Below are 17523 nucleotides of genomic sequence, written 5' to 3'. Positions count from 1 at the left end.
TCGTTAGCACGTAAATACTCGAGAATTTGAGTCACCTGCAACCAGTTTCATAGGCAAGAAATTCTCTTATCTCGCACTTTGAAATTCTTATCGCGCCGGAAAAACAGAACAACGTCAATTATCGTGCGCCAGTTATCGCGCGATTATGCATATCATTGTGATGTCCTCGGTGGAACCAGTCGATCTGCAGTTTTTTTTTATAAGAAAAAAGTTTTTAAAAAAAAATGTAATACTTGATATACTGTCATTAATTTATTAATTTATTAATTTTTTATCTCTGTATTTATAACAAGAAAATATCAGAATCTAAAATAATTTTTTTAAATACGATACATTTTATTTAAAATAAGTATTCATATTTTAATCTTGAGATATGCATTCTCAAAAGTTATTATTTTCAATGCAAGTTCTATAATACATGGCATTGCGGAAGCGATTACACCATGATGATTCACGGATTTGTAAACACACTTTCGAATACTTTACGGTTTATAATCCGTCTTAAAAATTTTTTCCCATAAAAAAGAATATATATATACAATTTACTCGTAATAGTAGCATGGCAATTGTATATAAACATATAAAGAAATAAATAGCACTTTAAAAGATATAGCAGTCTTATTATCAATTATTTAAACACTCATTATGTAATATTAAATCAGAAAGATAAGAAAGGCATTAAAACAGATTCCTTATCAACTTGATCATGATGCCTTACATAAATATTAGCGATTAATAAGTAGCCTATTGTTCGTTGGTCATATATAATATATTACCGTAATAATAATGAACTTTAATATGCAATCATTAATGAATTGTGGTTGTAACGTTTTCACAATATTATTATCAAATAAATAAGTCAGAAAATGGAGTAGGATATAATACGTATATAATACGTAGCAGATATATTGTGCATATTTAAATGTATGAATATCAAACACGTACATATAATATATAACAGAATGCAGAATGTAATAATATGTCATAAGATGGCGTACCGTAATAGCACCACATAACATTAAAAAAATCATAAACGGATAGTTTTGAGCAAGTGTCTGTGCATGGTTATTATAATCGACTGTATCTAAGAATAACAAATTTAACAATATTAAAGTATCATATTAGATCGCGATGTGAACACACAACAATCAAGAAACAGAGGCTTATTTCACAGTCAAGCTTGAATTTTTAGTGCTGATCGAAATAATTTATATGAAAACAAATTTAGGTTAAATAGTAAAAAATAATTTAAATTAAAAATAGTAAATTCCCTGGCTGAAGAAAAATGTTAACAAAAAAGTACAGAAATTAACTATATAGATTGAGACAAGATTTTAGAAATTCTTAATTTTTCCTAGATATTTGTAGTAGGATGTAGAGTGAGGTTTGTTTGTCTTAGAAATTCGTAGTTTTTCGTAGATATTCGTAGTGGGACATTGTCGTGATTAATTTCATTTTTTGAATCTTCAAATTTTAGAGCCAAAATATCAATCAAGTTGGCATTAAAATTTTTTTAAATTCAAAAAAAGAATTACCCACTTTGGCCTGTAAATGGTTTATATAATACATGTACATATAATACATTTTGAACGTGTATTTGCAATATTAGGAATATGTATTAAATACATAATTTATGTATTTAATATGAAAAGAATATATATTGTCATATGTATTTGATATGTAATGTAAATTATGTATCTACAACACGGAAATTCATCGGTATTAAATACATATCTGATACATGATTTACACGTATTGCTACGGATCTGCTATATAACTATAACATTGCAAATTTCGTGTATCTGATACATAAGTAAATTACGTATCTATAGGCGGACATTTATCGGTATTAAACATGTATCTAGTATATGATTCATACATATTATTATGTATCTGCCATATAGCAACATTTCAAATTTCATGTATCTGCTATGTATTTGAAATCTAAAATATTGTGCGGATATATATTTATATTAATATGTGTTTTTATATGGAAAATTTTTTTATCGGGATGGTATGAGTAATGTCTGAAAAACAATTATTTTCAATTCTTTTATAAATTCAAACAATTATTAATTCTACAAAAAGTTAAATAAAACTTGTTACTGTAGAATATGTGTATACCATAAATTGCATAGAATATAAAAATAAATTTTAGAAAATTGCTAAAAGTGTATGCATATAAGAATTATTTGTTTATATTATTCACATAATTTTACATATTAAAATAATATAATGTAAGAAAATTATATCAATTAAAAAAAAGCGCTTTTATGTGCAACTGAAAACGTATGAAAAATACATACTGTAGGGGAGAATGGTCTAAATCAGATCTATTTGCAATTTTTGCTCTCTATAAGGCGTAAATAAAGTATCGTAAAATCGAAGGTGCCGTTGGAAAGATCATTTAATTCTCTTCATTTTTGCTTTAAATTATTTTGACGTATCTTTCACCTGTGTTAAACTATAATGGAAAATGTAAAAACGCTTTTTCCGGTCCGATTTGGAACCATCGGACTATCCTCTGATTCAAATCGAAAACTCCTATTTTTATGGATTTTTAGATAGAATTTTAAAATATTTTAATATATTTTTCTTAGTATTGAGTAAAAACGAGCAATTTTAGAATTAAAATCAATAAAACTCAACTAATCTGAGTCTGATGACTCATGATATTTTACTGATTTAATTCCTTGGACCAAATCTGGTCAGCCGATCACCAGTACTACAACCAGGCCTATAAGTTATTCACTGTACTGTCCGATTTGGACACGGGTCCTTTCGAACTTTGGAACAAATTTTACAATAAATCGCAAAAGTGATCACGAAATGCTTGATATTTTTGAATTCTACACTCTTTAATTATCTCAAATCAATTACTTTTCAAATTTTTAACATCTTTTAAATGATTTACAAGGATTTTCTTTTTTAAAAAAATTTTCGCACGATGGCTGAAAATACATATTCGCCTCTATTTTATGAATGTTATGACAGAGAACTGTCAAACTGCTATCACATGTTCGGTGTCTTACAAGGACTTTACATTATAAATAGTACGAAAATCTGCTTAACCGTATTCATTTAAATTAAAAAGGTCTTATTTGGAACACGGTCCGATTTAGACCACTCTCCCCTACATATTGTGTGTAAAAAATCGTATGTATTAACACATGCGATTGTATTCATCGATACGCATGTCAATAAATTCATGCATGAAATGCTTGTAACAATGGACAATAAAGAATAGCTGAATTACTACATATCTTTTCTCATTCTTTCGTATCGTTTCTTTGTTTTCTTCTTATTAGCTCTGATATTTTACACTTTCCTTTTCCTTCTTTTTCAAATCTCATCAGAGATATTCAAGTGAAACTTTGGTGTGCCCTTTTCTTATCGACATCAGCTAGACTAAGTGTAAGTATCTGTCAATATATCGCGCGGCTGCCTTTTGGAATTAAACTTTCTATTTCCAATAAGAATAATTTTCTCTTATTAATCGCTCTATGTAATCGTTCTGTGTAATAGCTCTCTTATTAATCGCTCTATTTTATCATTCTATTAAGCATTTTTATAATTGCACTGTTAATATGATCGCAAATTACATTAAAATTTATACATATTAAAATAAAAATTCCAGACTATAGAAATGTAAAAGTAATGTAACTGTGTTGTATATGTATGCGCAAAAATAATTGTAAGTTAGAATAATATTTACATATTAAACAATAATTTAGATTTTTAAATATAATGAAAAATTTGTTAATAAAAAAGAAATATCAGGAATAAATATGATATATTATTAATTGATATACACGCTGTTATACTTATTAGAGGTAAAAAATATAAAATACAATACAAAAAACATCTATGGTGTCCATTTCATTATTTCATACTTTCAACTTTAATGATTATAATAACAAAATTTAAATACATATTTCACAAACAATGTCTTTTAATTAATTTATTCTATTCTATATTATACTGTACCTTTAGTATGTTTAAAAATAAACAAAATAAACTATTAAATACTCATTTTAGAATTGTGTCATTTAATGGAAAAAAGGAATTGGATAATCATTAGGAATTAATGTTCTCTTCGTGTGCTATTGTACTTTCGAAAATATCTAAAATAGCATGAATTATTCGATGTACTATCCGTGAAATAAGTAACAGACTCAGAAAGCGTGCAGATTTTTCGATCGTAATAATGACATTAATGACATTGATGTTGCTGCTGAATTCATAGGGACGTAGTATGATCAATATTGATGTGCAATATTCGTGATAATAGTGTTCACGCTAATTTAGCTACGTGAACAGGTGTCTGACAAATCACTGGTACAGATAGCCACGGCATGGAACTAGAATGCTGTAAAATAGGAAGATTCTCATTCATTCCTTGAACTTCAATCCTTTTTTCGCTGAATCTCTCTTTCTCTGAAACTCTTCAGCGATGGACATGATGGGATATACATAAAAAGCAAATAAATTAGGTAAATCAATTCATGAGAGACAGCGCCATGCTCACCACATTGCATTTAAGCAAGAGTGGTAGAAAGCAAAAAGGCTCGATGGATTTGTTGGAATTTCAACTCATGTATATGTATATTTGCTTAAGTTATTAATGCGACTTATAAAAATCTTATTCAATATCAATGTAAAAACGGTGATTAACTTTGAATGATTCATAATTAAATAATTCATTAATAGCTTATTAATATTTATGTAATATTACTTCTATGTATTTACTGATTTATAATTACAGATACCTACTAATATAATGTATTTTATTTTGTATGTTATTTTGTATGTTATTCATTATGTTCGACTGCATTTTGTATTTATTATTTAAACCTGATAATTAACGTTTATGTTATCAAGTTTAAATGATAATAAAAATAATAATCAATTAATAAACATTAATGATTTGAATATTTGAGAAAACAAAAAAGTTAAAAAGAAAAAGAATAATGATAAAGTACTTCTTAATTTAAAATCGGCGCACGCGTACATTAATAGAGATTTTCACTTACATATCTTTGATGATGATACAAGTATTTTCTTCGAAATTGCAACAAAAAGTGTTACGGATGTTTCGTCACATGCTCATTATATATAAAGAATCACTTATATATTAGAAAGTCAATAAGATTTTAATGTGACAATTAATCGAATTATGTATAATATGTTTTCAATCATACATCATTTACGCGTTATAGAACACATTAATTAATTAATTTAAAAATTTAAGAGTCATGGTTTTTTAATTGGATAAAAATTGATTTATTTATAAATCTAAATGGATTATTATTATTGAACTCTTCTACTTCTATTTACATACTTATGTTATATCAAATAATTTTTATAAATTGATTATATTGAGAGAGACGGTTCGATACCTATTTTTCCAACTGTATAATTACACAATTGTCATTTTTGGCCCAAATACAATTGGGCGATAGCAACCGCAACTTAGAGCATATATATTTACTATTTATGTTGCTAATATAACAGCGTGTTATACTTAATTTATATATTTATATAGTTTATAATCCTTATTAGCACAAAGTTGCAGCAATATTGCAAAAATTTTGCAGCGATATTGCTGCAAATTCTGTGCTATATATGAGAATAGTGTGTTATTTAAATTATACATAGATACTAAATTAAACTATACACATTACCAAATTTAGTTTTCCTATTTTCTCCAACATGATGTCCATTTTCAATTTTGTCAATTTCTTCTTCAAAATAAATGTTTTCTTCTGGATTGAGAATCAAGACATCTTGCTTTGGATATACATTCGAAAGTTGCTTGCTTCCCACGTGAAAATTACCAATATTTGCGGTTATATTATTGAATTACATTATGTCTATAGAGTTTAACCTCAACAATTAAAATTAATTTTGCTCTAATTATTAAGATTTCATCTTGCTGAAATAGTAAAGATCGATAGAATTTTATTGCTTTGCTATCTTTGCTTGCGGATCGAGGTTATACGCGGCATTGAAGTTTTCTTCTTTTTAGTCCTTTTCTTTTGTCCTTATGATCGGAGATATTTATGATTCTTCTTTAATACTCGCGATCAAAGTGTTTTTTAAGTTAAATTCTTGTTTTAAAAAATAGCTAGTACTAAATTAAAGATATTAAGTGAATCTTTAAACTGCAATTTTGACCGCAATTTCATGTTTATATATATAATTATAAAAATTGGATATATCTAAAATATTTAATTAATCATTTATTAGTTGTACAATTTTCATAATTATTCAAATTTTTACTGAATTTTATATTAAAGATTTTTTTATTACTTTCAGTCATATTTAAAACATCGCGTTATAACACTTAAAAATACATCTTCATAATGACAGTTTATATAAAAATTTAGTTTTTAATTAAGATTAAGTTTCATAACAATAAAGTTAAATTAGTTGAAAAGAAATTATATTATTTATTACTATTAATTTCTATTTCGATTATTATTAGATTTAATTATTACTACAAAGTCATTTTACATATTAAGTATACCTATATTGGTTTATATGTATTGTTTAGTTTTTGTTGTGTGTGTGTGTTACTAGATTATTTTATAAAACATATTTCAAGGTTTTGTTTCACTACAGAGAAAGATTCTAACAAACGTTAATCAATTTGTAAAATCTGTCTTTCATATTTCTTATCTTTAATTATTCTTTTAATGTTTGAGATATAACTTCTGAGATCTACCTTTAAGTTGTAATGAAATTATTTTTGTAATTTATTATTAAAATTTTAGCTTTTATTGCAAAAGATAATTAATATTAATAAAATTTTAGCTTTTATCACTTGTTTTCTTTTCGTTCAATTCATTATGTTTTATGATCTTCAGAAAGAAGTACCTTTTGAAGTTTCATGAGGAGTCTTTCGTTGATTTTCTTCATTTATCTCTAACAATTCAATTTAATTCTCGTTGAGGAGAATGAAATGTTTAACAGCACAACGTTACCAACGTAAACTTCACTTGTCAAAGTATTTTGTATATTTATATAATTATTAAAAAATCCAATAATTTTTTTAAAAGAACAATGGTGATCGAAAATTCTGTCATGAATATCGTAAACTGACTTTTCTGCTCGTTTCAATCAAGACAGCGGACGACCTTCTCCGCGAAACGTTCTTGCTCGCGATTGTAGGTTGAACTGCCAAGTGAAAACACAACACCTCTCAACCTGCACAGGTGCACATAGGGGTCTCCCAATCGGGCCCTGGAAAGAAGGGGGGCCTACTTGCGCGTTAGGATTTCTTTGCCACGAATACTTATGCCAATCGGCGCGGGCCTGATATAAAACCCGGAATATTACTTGTAATTCACATCGCATAGAAATCAAATTTGCGTTCAGAATAAATATGATAGCTGATGAACGAGTACGAAAGAGAAAGTCGAATTAAAAATCACACAAATTTGATCAAAGAACCATCTTGTTTTAACATTTTTATAAAATTTTTAATATTTTAACAGGAAGTATATATTTTTATTCTAAAAAAGTCTATTCTTTCTTTAATGCTTGCTTTCTATACATCTTCTGTACTTCTTACATTGATCATATTCATAGATATGTTTTCGTTGGAAATATTACTTTAATAAAAAAATTTCATTAAAAAATAAAATAATTCACGGGTTCACAAGTTGATTTGGAGTCGATTGATTTTTAGGATTGTTTGATTTGATACCTATATTAAATTTTCAATTGATCTTCGAAAGAAGATCGACATTTCGATACAGCGTTGATAAAATGTCGATCTTCGAAAATCAATAGAAAATGTAGTCGATATCAAATCAAACGGAAAATCAACCGATATCGATTTGCTTTCGATTTGAAACAGGATTATTAAATAAAACCTTAGACCCCCACATGTTTAGATTGCGCTTTTATCGATAAATACTCATTTCCACTTTTGAAATTTTATAGTATATGTAACGTATAAAACTATATGTTAAAAATATGATACTAACATCGTAATAAGCTCGTTCTGAATACGGGTCTTAATGTTTATAAAAGAATTTGTATTATATAAAATTTCAGATAAAATAATAGCATTTAAATATACAATTAGAAAATCTATTAGATTCGCACGTGAGTTTGATGATAAATAATTATCAAAACATCTCAGAAGAATCGATCATTGATTAACGTACTTAAACATAGGTGTAAAAGCAAATAAAAAGATAAAGAAAAGTTTCGTAATCAGTTGGTTCACCATATATATATATATTGTACACGCTGTGTGAGTGAACTCGAGTGAATCTCTTAGATCGTTAAATCCCAAATCGTATTCTTTGTTTTTTTGTCTGTTATGATTTATTGTATCTAGAGACTCTATATCAGCTAGTCTGGACACCAGCGGTTTTGCCACAATCCTACGAGACAGAAGGATATATAATTTCTTCCTGTATATACAGTGGCGTGCAAAAGTTTCCGGCCAGTGACATTTTTATTTTAAAAAAGTCTGATAAAATTTTAATCATTCTTGAATGTTAATACAAGATTTCATTAGCCACGTATTGTACTAATACCCGATAATGGTTAAAATTTTATCAGACTTTCTTTTTCATAAATTATAGAGTACAAAACGTCACTGGCTGGAAACTTTTGCACGCTACTGTATCTATACTATCTCACTTTAACTTATACTGTTTCACTCTATAACTTTAATTAAGATTGCAGAGTGGGACAGTGCAAGTTAGAGTAAGGCAGTGGCGTAACCAAAAGGGGGCCTATGGGGGCTGCAGCCTCCCCCCTCGAAATTCTGAATATTTTCAATAATTTCATAAGAATGTATAAAAAATTGTTGAATCGTAAATATCAATTTGTTTTGAGAGAGGAAATTAAATCCTGTTGGGATAGTTCTCATATTTAATTTAGTTGCAAAAATATCGTTTATCATGTATTAAAAATATATTTGTTGATTTTCCTTTGTATTTGACACGTAAACCAAAATTAGATAAATTACACGGAAAAAAATGTTGCTGCTAGTACAACCACAAAAAGTAGCGTTGGGAAAACGGTAGCACTTCAACTCGCGAAATTTTAGCCGGATATTAATATTTATTATTCAAATTTTTATACTATAATCTTTGACATATTCTGCGACTTGTAGAGCTATTCCGAAATTTTCGAAGCAATTTACAACAAAATGGCGGATTTTTAATGATATTTTGTCGAGTTTAGTGAATTTCTTTTTCAAACGTTAAAGTTGTATTACAAATTTTCGAATTAAAAATTTTCATTAATGCTACATTGTAGTTGAATATTTGAAGAAGTTTTCTGGAAAGTTTTAGATCTTTAAATGTAATAGTAAAAAGATTATGACAATTTATATGCAGCGTCAGTGAAACATCCGATGCAACATTGTAATGACATGTATATAAATTATCATAACTTTTTTGACGCGGTGTAGAGGCTTAAGCTTACTGGCGACTAATATGATCAAATTGTGTACAAAATATTATATAAATCGACATTAATTACATTTTTATTTAACGTTTTAAACGAAACTTTGTTTGTTTATGCTTATCAAATGTGTCACTAGTATAAAAAAGAACATTATAAAAAAAACTGATTTCTATAGCTCTTCCCGAAACATTTTTCTCACTACGCCACTGGAGTAAGATAATACATATACAGAGAGAAATTATATGTACCTTTCTCTCTCGTAGGATTTTAACAAAATCGCTCGTGATCAGACTCTCTGATATAATAGGGCCTTTTGTTATATCTTGTGTAGTCGTTGATCGGACACGATAGAAAACGTTTATCTTTGCTCGTCCTGCAGTGGCAGCCTTGCCAAGCGGAATCCACTCTTGTCTCGTCATCGCTGATGCGCGACGACTGGTTTTTTAGCAGGAAAAATGCGCATGCATACCGTCTGAATATTTTTCTTCCCTTCTTGTATATATACTTTTATGCTTTCCTTTTGCATAACTGACAAGAGACCGTTCCAAATTGCAAAAGCGATATCAAAAAACTAACGCTACCAGTCGAAAGATTATGTTTGAAATAAATATTCTAGACAGTCAAATCTTGAGATCCTGTAGATTTTGTACTCAATTTGATACAAAACATATTTGGTCATTTTAACTTTGACACAAAATATCTCAAGAATAATACATTTTTGGAAAAAATGTTTCAAATATAAAAGTTGTAGGGTTTTAAGAGGGCCATTAGATGAATTACTTTAATTCTAACAAATATTTGTGTAGAAGTTCATTTAAGTCTACTTACTCATTTAAAAGTTATTTAAAACTGCAAAAAATGATCATCATTCTGCATAAAAGCCAAATTATTTGTTGTTTTGTTTTTTGAAATCGATTTTATAGGGCACATTCACGAATATTTTAACTCTGATATGTATTATATGTGGATACATACGGTATTGGCTTTTTAATTATGTTTTTTAAATAATATTTTTAGCTGACATTGTATTATAAAAACATCCTTAGGATATTACTTAAAGCTTTAATTGTCATATATTATGCGTGTAACAATTTTAAACATGTTACAACACTTTTATTTTTATGGACCAAAACAACTTTCTAATGAATAACATATCTGGTGTAAGTCAAACTTAATGATAAAAATCTCTACATATGTAAAGAGGTATGAAGGATACCTGCTGTTAAACACAATTTTAATTTTAATAAATGTTCTCATACATCTCTAATATTGAAGCTATATAGTCGATCGCTATAATTAGTTCATTTGTTTGCTTTTTATCACAGGATATATAGTTTGTATTGTATAATCCCTTATAAATGTCCTTATGTTGCGTAACCCCTTAAAAATAGCATTGATACTTGGTATCGTCGATAAAGACAAAGAGAGAATCTTTTCGCCGCGCTTCCGAAGAAATATGCGTGACCATTTTTTTATCTGTGTTTCCGTAATAGCCCGATCTTAAGATAAAATGGATTTTAAATATGTTAACAAAAAACAAATTTGAACATATAAAGTATTTACATTATACATATATACAACAATTATGACAAAAATATTTCACATGTTTTTAAAATTGATTGAGCAAAAAAATTTAAGGATAGAAGTAAATCTATAGGTGCGTTCGGAGACGCTATTAGCGCTATTTATCTATCTGATTCTATCTTCATCGTTTATTAAACGTAAAACAAGGATAGAATGACATAAATACCGCTAATAGCATCTCCCCGAACGCACCTTTTATATTCCATTTGCTTTAGAAAGGAATCTATATTGTAAGTTTGTCTATTCATATATTTTGCTAATAATTGTGCGAGCTTAACTTTTGCATCAATATTGTTATTATTACAACGATAAACTGTTAGTAAGCTGTTAGTAAGCATAGAATATGTCGCGTATAGTGCCGAAGAAACTATCTGTGAACGGTTTAATAACGTTCCTAAAGGAGTATTAAAATTCCTTTCTTTCTCTCCACTTTCCAAATAATCTTTCTATCTATGATATATAGAGAATCATCTACTGAAAAGTAATACGCGGACATTATTGGAAAATACCACAAACATACATGTATAAGTAAGTACATTTCCGTGCATTCTAATCGGCGTCAACTATTGCACGACCTACTGAAGAGAAGACCCGTTATGCGATATCTTCCTTTCCCTTCCGCCGTAATGGTATCCTCATGTTCTCTGTCTCGCTTCTGATGTTTGGTATGTCGACTATAACACATTGAATGATCTGGCATCATCGGCGAAATAATAATGCAAGTAGACTATTTTGAAGGAGAGATATATGTAATAATTTGTCAATTTCAATTAATTCATTTTCGGTCATATAATTATATTAAGCATGTTATTAGTATTATATAAAATGCAATTATAGTAATTAGATTATATAATTAAATTAACAAATAATATTAATAAATAAATGCAGACTTTTTATGTAGTTCTTATGAATATTTTACCAAAGGTTCTGTGAATTTTAATATTTCTTTACATTTTACTATATAACTTTCTAGGATATTCAATTCATTCCTATCCAACGTCCAGATATTCGTTTTGGAAAATCGTTTAAATATTTACATATCGTTTCCAATGTATTGTCATTAATATTTTATGTCCCGTTATACGTTATTGCGTCTACTTTATTCCGCTATAGATATGTAAAATCCGGTACGATGACTCGTCTCATATTCAGTAGGTGTGTTCGCAACTATGTATGTCTGTTTATTTAGAATTACTTTGTTATTCTGTTCTCGTTTCAGTAGCAATAATTTTGGATTTTATAACAAAATGTCGCATCCTCCAAAGTCTTTTCATATTTTACATACTTTGCAATGTATTTTTGTTCTTTTTGAATGTGATTATGTTTGTAATCATATTTAATGACAAATTAAATGTAAATAATTGTTAAAGTTTGTAACATACGTATCTAATAACTGGCAATATTAATATCATATATGTCGTTGAATACTTGACAAGTTCACAGCCATGGTATAGCTAATAAAATAATTTAAATAATCTGGAGATACGGTAGTGTCTCGGCGCTAAGGAAAGCGAAGCGTCATTTAAATTACTAAAGAAATTATATATAAAATATCGACATTACTTTTACTTCTTGAATTGACTGTAGTACTTCTTTAACATATTTTGATAACCGGTATAGGTTTCTAGTTTATCGATTGTGTTCTCACATGTACGGTCTAAAATAAGATATTTATTATTGTTTATATTTTAATAATTTTTGTTAATAGATTTTATTTAATTCTATGATAGCTTTATGTTTTGAAGAATACATTTAAGTAATTTAAAATAAAATAATTTTTGATATGTATATACAGGGTGTTCCATTTTAATGTCCCAACCCAAATAACTTTTTTATTTTTGATCTTAGAAAAACATGTTTCAGACAAAAGTTGTATGGCTTTGAGGGGGACATAAGATGGTGTTATTAGTTTGACCTTGAATAGTTGCTTGAAGGTCACGTGAGAGAGAGAGAGAGAAGGTAATCTTCAATTTCTTAAACGGAACCTCTTTTTTATTGCACATTCTTGTAAATCATCTCGAGAGCTTTCCAAAACACTATAATTAAGAAGTACTATAATTAAGTACTTGTTAAGTTATAAGACAAGATCGGGACATGATCCGGCCGGTCAAAGCAAGATAAAGGCACAATCCGGCCGGGATCGTGCCATTGGAAGTTGTACATCTTATTTTCATTTTTACGTAAAAATGAATATTTAATGCAAAAATGAAAAAAAATAAGAGAAATATATATTGTTTCAAGAGTACTTAAAAAAAAATGTTGTGAAGAGAAAAAATTTTTTTAATTTTTTAATTTAACAATTATTTAACAAAAAATTAAAAAAATTTTTTTTTTCACGTCATTGAAGTACTCTTGAAACCGTACAACTTTTGTTTAAAAAATTTTTCTCCATCTTTTATACTTCCGACGATATTCGCCTCGAAAGAAAAATACCGGTTTTTTTCAAAAGGGTGTTTCATCCCTTAAACATGAGTTAGGGCATGTATAAAAAAATACGTGTCTCTCTTAGATTTTCGTGTTTAACAACATATTTCATGGAAAATCAAAATGGTTCGTGACAGTTGTGAAACTTTCCTTGTCAGTTTAGTCCACTCTATCTACACATGAGCGCTTTGCCAAACTTACCCGACATTCTGTATATATAATTGTAAAATGACAATGAAATTTTAAAATTATAAATTATACTTAATATTTAAAATATATGACTTGGAAATATTGTGTGTGCCTTCACTTACAATTATTTTCAAGATTAATGATTTATTACTATTTTCTCTGAAAAAAAAAGCTATCCGTCGAAGAAGATACGAGTGATATTTTCAGAAACCAGCACGTCTCGTCCTGTTACACCTACTACGTCCTGCTACTCAACACAAAGCATGGCACACTGACCCAAGGTGCGTTTTAGAATAAATTTAGTATATGGCCGAGCCAATATACGTTAACGGTGTTACGATGCGATGGGAGACGCATTTCAATTCACGAGTCGCGAAGAAGACTTGACGTATGACCGCGCAAGCAAGAATTTAAAAAAATGTAAAGAATACTAATTGTAGTTTTTTGGCATGTAAGTGGTAAAACATTTATCATAGATATTTATGTTTTCAATATTTGTTTTGAAATTTGTCAAGATATATCTACTTAAAATAGAAATTTTTACGAAATGTTTCTATAATCATACATAATTATATGAATATGTATACCTAATCATATTATATTATATAAAAAGGAAATAGATAATTACTTAAATTTCTTTTTCAATTACTCTGTCTCCCCCCCCCTCTCTCTCTCTCTCTCTCTCTCTCTGGAGATTGGTCAGATTTTGTGATCAAAATTCCTATTTTTTCTATACGTTCTTTTCTTTCTTCAAATTTTTCTTTTAGTTTTATCTATAGTTCTTAATTATTATTTATCTTTATTACTATCAATGTTCAATTTGTTATTATTATTGATAGTATTATTCTGTTACTTTTCTATTGTTATATTATTTTATAAACTTTTTATTTCGTATTATCTTTTCATTTTATTTTTTCTTCTTGTTTTGTATTCTTAGAGGGCTATATGCTCTAGAATATTAATAAACGCTTTTATCTATCTATCTATTTCTGTCTCTCTATGTGTATATGTGTGTGTGTGTGTGTATTGTCTAACATAAATTAACACGATAAGTTAAATGCGGATATCTATAAGTATGTAGGTATATATCTTTTGTATCTTTCTTAAGAAATTTCGAGTTGTGTTATATTACTACAAACATTTTTCTCATATTATTCCTAACGTAACATTCTTCTGTATTTTTAATTCTTCTTCCTTTTGTTTCTTTCATGATCGAGTAAAAATAATTTTTTTAAATAGTTTATATTGTTTTAAAATACTTTTGAAAAACGATGAGAATTCTATCTCTAAAAGACAAACACATATAATTATTTAATCATTAAATAATTTCTTTTTTTACTATTGCAGATATAAAACGGTACAACTGCAAATCTATTTTACTATTCACTTTTCAATTTTTTTGTAAAAGTGAACTAGCGATAATAACTCTCGTAACACATTTTCCATAGCCTAGATCTGTTGCGCAATTCATTCGATGAGATTTTATTTCCTTCAGACTTACACATACAATGTGTGCAATTTTCTTAGTGTCATACAAGTATGCCAAAAGCGCTTCTATTAAGTGCAATGAACGAGTTCCACATTTGTGACATAGAGCGGCAAGCAAGATGCGATTTATTATCGTGATGGAGTCGCCAATAAGGTTAACATCGCAACTTGCATGACTGCATCAAATTCGCGGCCATTCGCTTATCAACGTCCTTTCTAATTCGCCATTGCAACCTATCATCGCTTCTCACCAAGCATTAGGCGATGTAAAAAACTGTGAGTTCTTGTAAGGCGCAACAGTATGCCTTCATGCGTGAAGTTTCCGCAGTCAAATCGCAAACGGAATGCAATAAAAGCGCCAGAAAAATTGCTTATTCGAATCAACGGAACTGAACATGACGATCTGTAAAAATGTTGGTCCTACTGACCCAATATGGATTCAGCAGATGAAAAACATGAATACGTTCGTACCACGCCTCAAGATCTCATAGAGATTCTTTTTCTGAATCAAGTACCCGTTTAAATCATCCAAAGAAACACATCAAGTTAAGAGAAAGTCAAAATGACCTTATTTTGACGTTATGAAAGTCAAAATGATGATTTTTGGTTACGAAATTTGACTGTTTATTGACATTAAGAATCAAAATAAAATCATATCGATTTTTTGTGTGTTCCTTGGGATTTGCATCATCATATAACTGTCTTTAATTATTACATTTATATATTTGCTAACAATAAGTTCAGAATGAAAAGTCCATTTGTATTAATTTTTGTAGTACTATACCCATATTTATACTTTGTTATATACTATCAATTATACATACACACACATATATATATGGGGCATTTTACGTGAAAGGAGTCCACCTAAAAATAAATTGTTTGGAATCTTTAAAATAATCATGAAAACATAAGTGGGTATATTGTATAATGTTGAAGATAAAAAAAATAAGTATTACGTTTAGCACCCAAGATATTGAAGATAGTCTTTTAACCCTCGGATAGCGGACGTCATGATACTCGCACTCACGGTGGACGCATGGTCAAAAGTGACCCAAGAATGAAATTGTTTTAACATGTTTAAAAAACAGTTTCTTTATTATAATATGTATAAAATATATAAAAGGAGAAATAAAAACACATATTTATCATAGAAACAAATATTCATTTATTCATTTTCTTCACAGTGAAAACAATAAACAACTCTAACTCGTGGATCTCGCGAGACCCTGCGTTCGCTGGCGGAAGGTTAAAGGAGTTTTTCTTTTGTTGTTATTTGTAATTAAAATTACAAATATATAAAAAAATACATAAAATTTTTATATATATGAATTTTTTAGGATTTTTCCGGTACTTTCAGATAAAAAAGTTATGTAATTTTAATGAGAAAAAATGAATAGTGTGTAAAAAATCAATTTCTTAACTTTTAAGTAAATAAATGAAAAATTATATCTACTTTTAAAAATCTGAAAAAATTTTCAAAAATACTTCAGTATATGTAGAATATGATGCCGCAAAGGAAATTTTGGGATCGCAATGGAATCCACTAGTAAATGAATCTTTTTTTCTAAGCAAAATTTGAATTTCCAAAAATTTGATAATATCATTTTATTAATTAATCTAATTACTTAATATTACATAATACATTTATATAATATATAATATAACTAATTACTCAATACTACGTAATATATTTTCGACATACAAGATGTCCCAAAAAGGACGGGACATCTGAATATCTCGGAAAGCACATAAATTTTATAAAAAAATGTTTCAGATAAAAGTTGTAGGGTTCAAAAAGATTTATTTATTCATATCAGTTTGACCTTGGGTGGAGTCACCAACATTAGATCAAAGTCACATCGATTTTTTAAAATAGAACACCCTATTTTTGATTCCAGAATCTAATAGCCGATGTCAAGAGCTTCCCAAAACACATAATAAATTCATTTTTTATTAAGAATATTTCGAGTTATAAAGGCTTGAAAGTTACAGTACAACTGGCATTAGCATTACGCAAGGTGTCCGATCGACGCGACGGCTAAAACTTTTTGAATGTTGTACAGGATCATGTCCTGGATAACATTTGTCAAGATCAAGGCCATTATTTCATCAAGGAGATTATTCCTCTTATTTTGATTTTTGTACAAAAAATTCATTTTTAAAAATGACAATAAGAGGCACAATCTCCAATGGCTTTGATCTTGACAAATCCAGAACATGATCCTGAACAACATTCAAGAGGTTTCATCCATCGCGTCGGTCAGTCATCTTGCGTAATGCTAATGCCGGCAGTATTATAACCTTCGAGCCTTATAACTCGAAAAGTACTCAATAAAAAATAATATAATATATAATAAATTATTATTATAAATTTATTATAGTGTTTTGGAAAACTCTTGA

General features: G+C 28.4%; 1 protein-coding gene across 4 annotated transcripts in view; it reads right to left on the bottom strand.

The window, feature by feature from the left end:
• DAAM (disheveled-associated activator of morphogenesis-like protein) overlaps positions 1-17523 on the bottom strand; it is a 39923-nt gene that overhangs the window by 9890 nt on the left and 12510 nt on the right. Inside the window, exon 1 of one of the 4 annotated variants that reach the window (XM_018453611.1) lies at positions 9905-9930. The exons of 1 other annotated variant lie outside the window; for it this stretch is intronic. Coding sequence is in view for 1 of the 3 variants with exons in the window: in XM_018453606.1 (XP_018309108.1) it covers positions 6880-6921 (42 nt within the window). In the remaining 2 variants the exon portion in view is untranslated. Of the gene's footprint in view, positions 1-5684; positions 5710-6879; positions 6937-9904; positions 9931-17523 lie in introns of those variants that run through there. 2 more of the 4 variants (XM_018453606.1, XM_018453607.1) reach the window with 2 other exon arrangements.

Source organism: Mycetomoellerius zeteki, unplaced genomic scaffold, assembly GCF_001594055.1.
Source record: "Mycetomoellerius zeteki isolate Tzet28-1 unplaced genomic scaffold, Tzet1.0 scaffold39, whole genome shotgun sequence".
Lineage (NCBI taxonomy): Eukaryota > Metazoa > Arthropoda > Insecta > Hymenoptera > Formicidae > Mycetomoellerius > Mycetomoellerius zeteki.
Note: the sequence above shows the minus strand (reverse complement) of the source record. Positions and strands in the feature narration are given on the sequence as shown.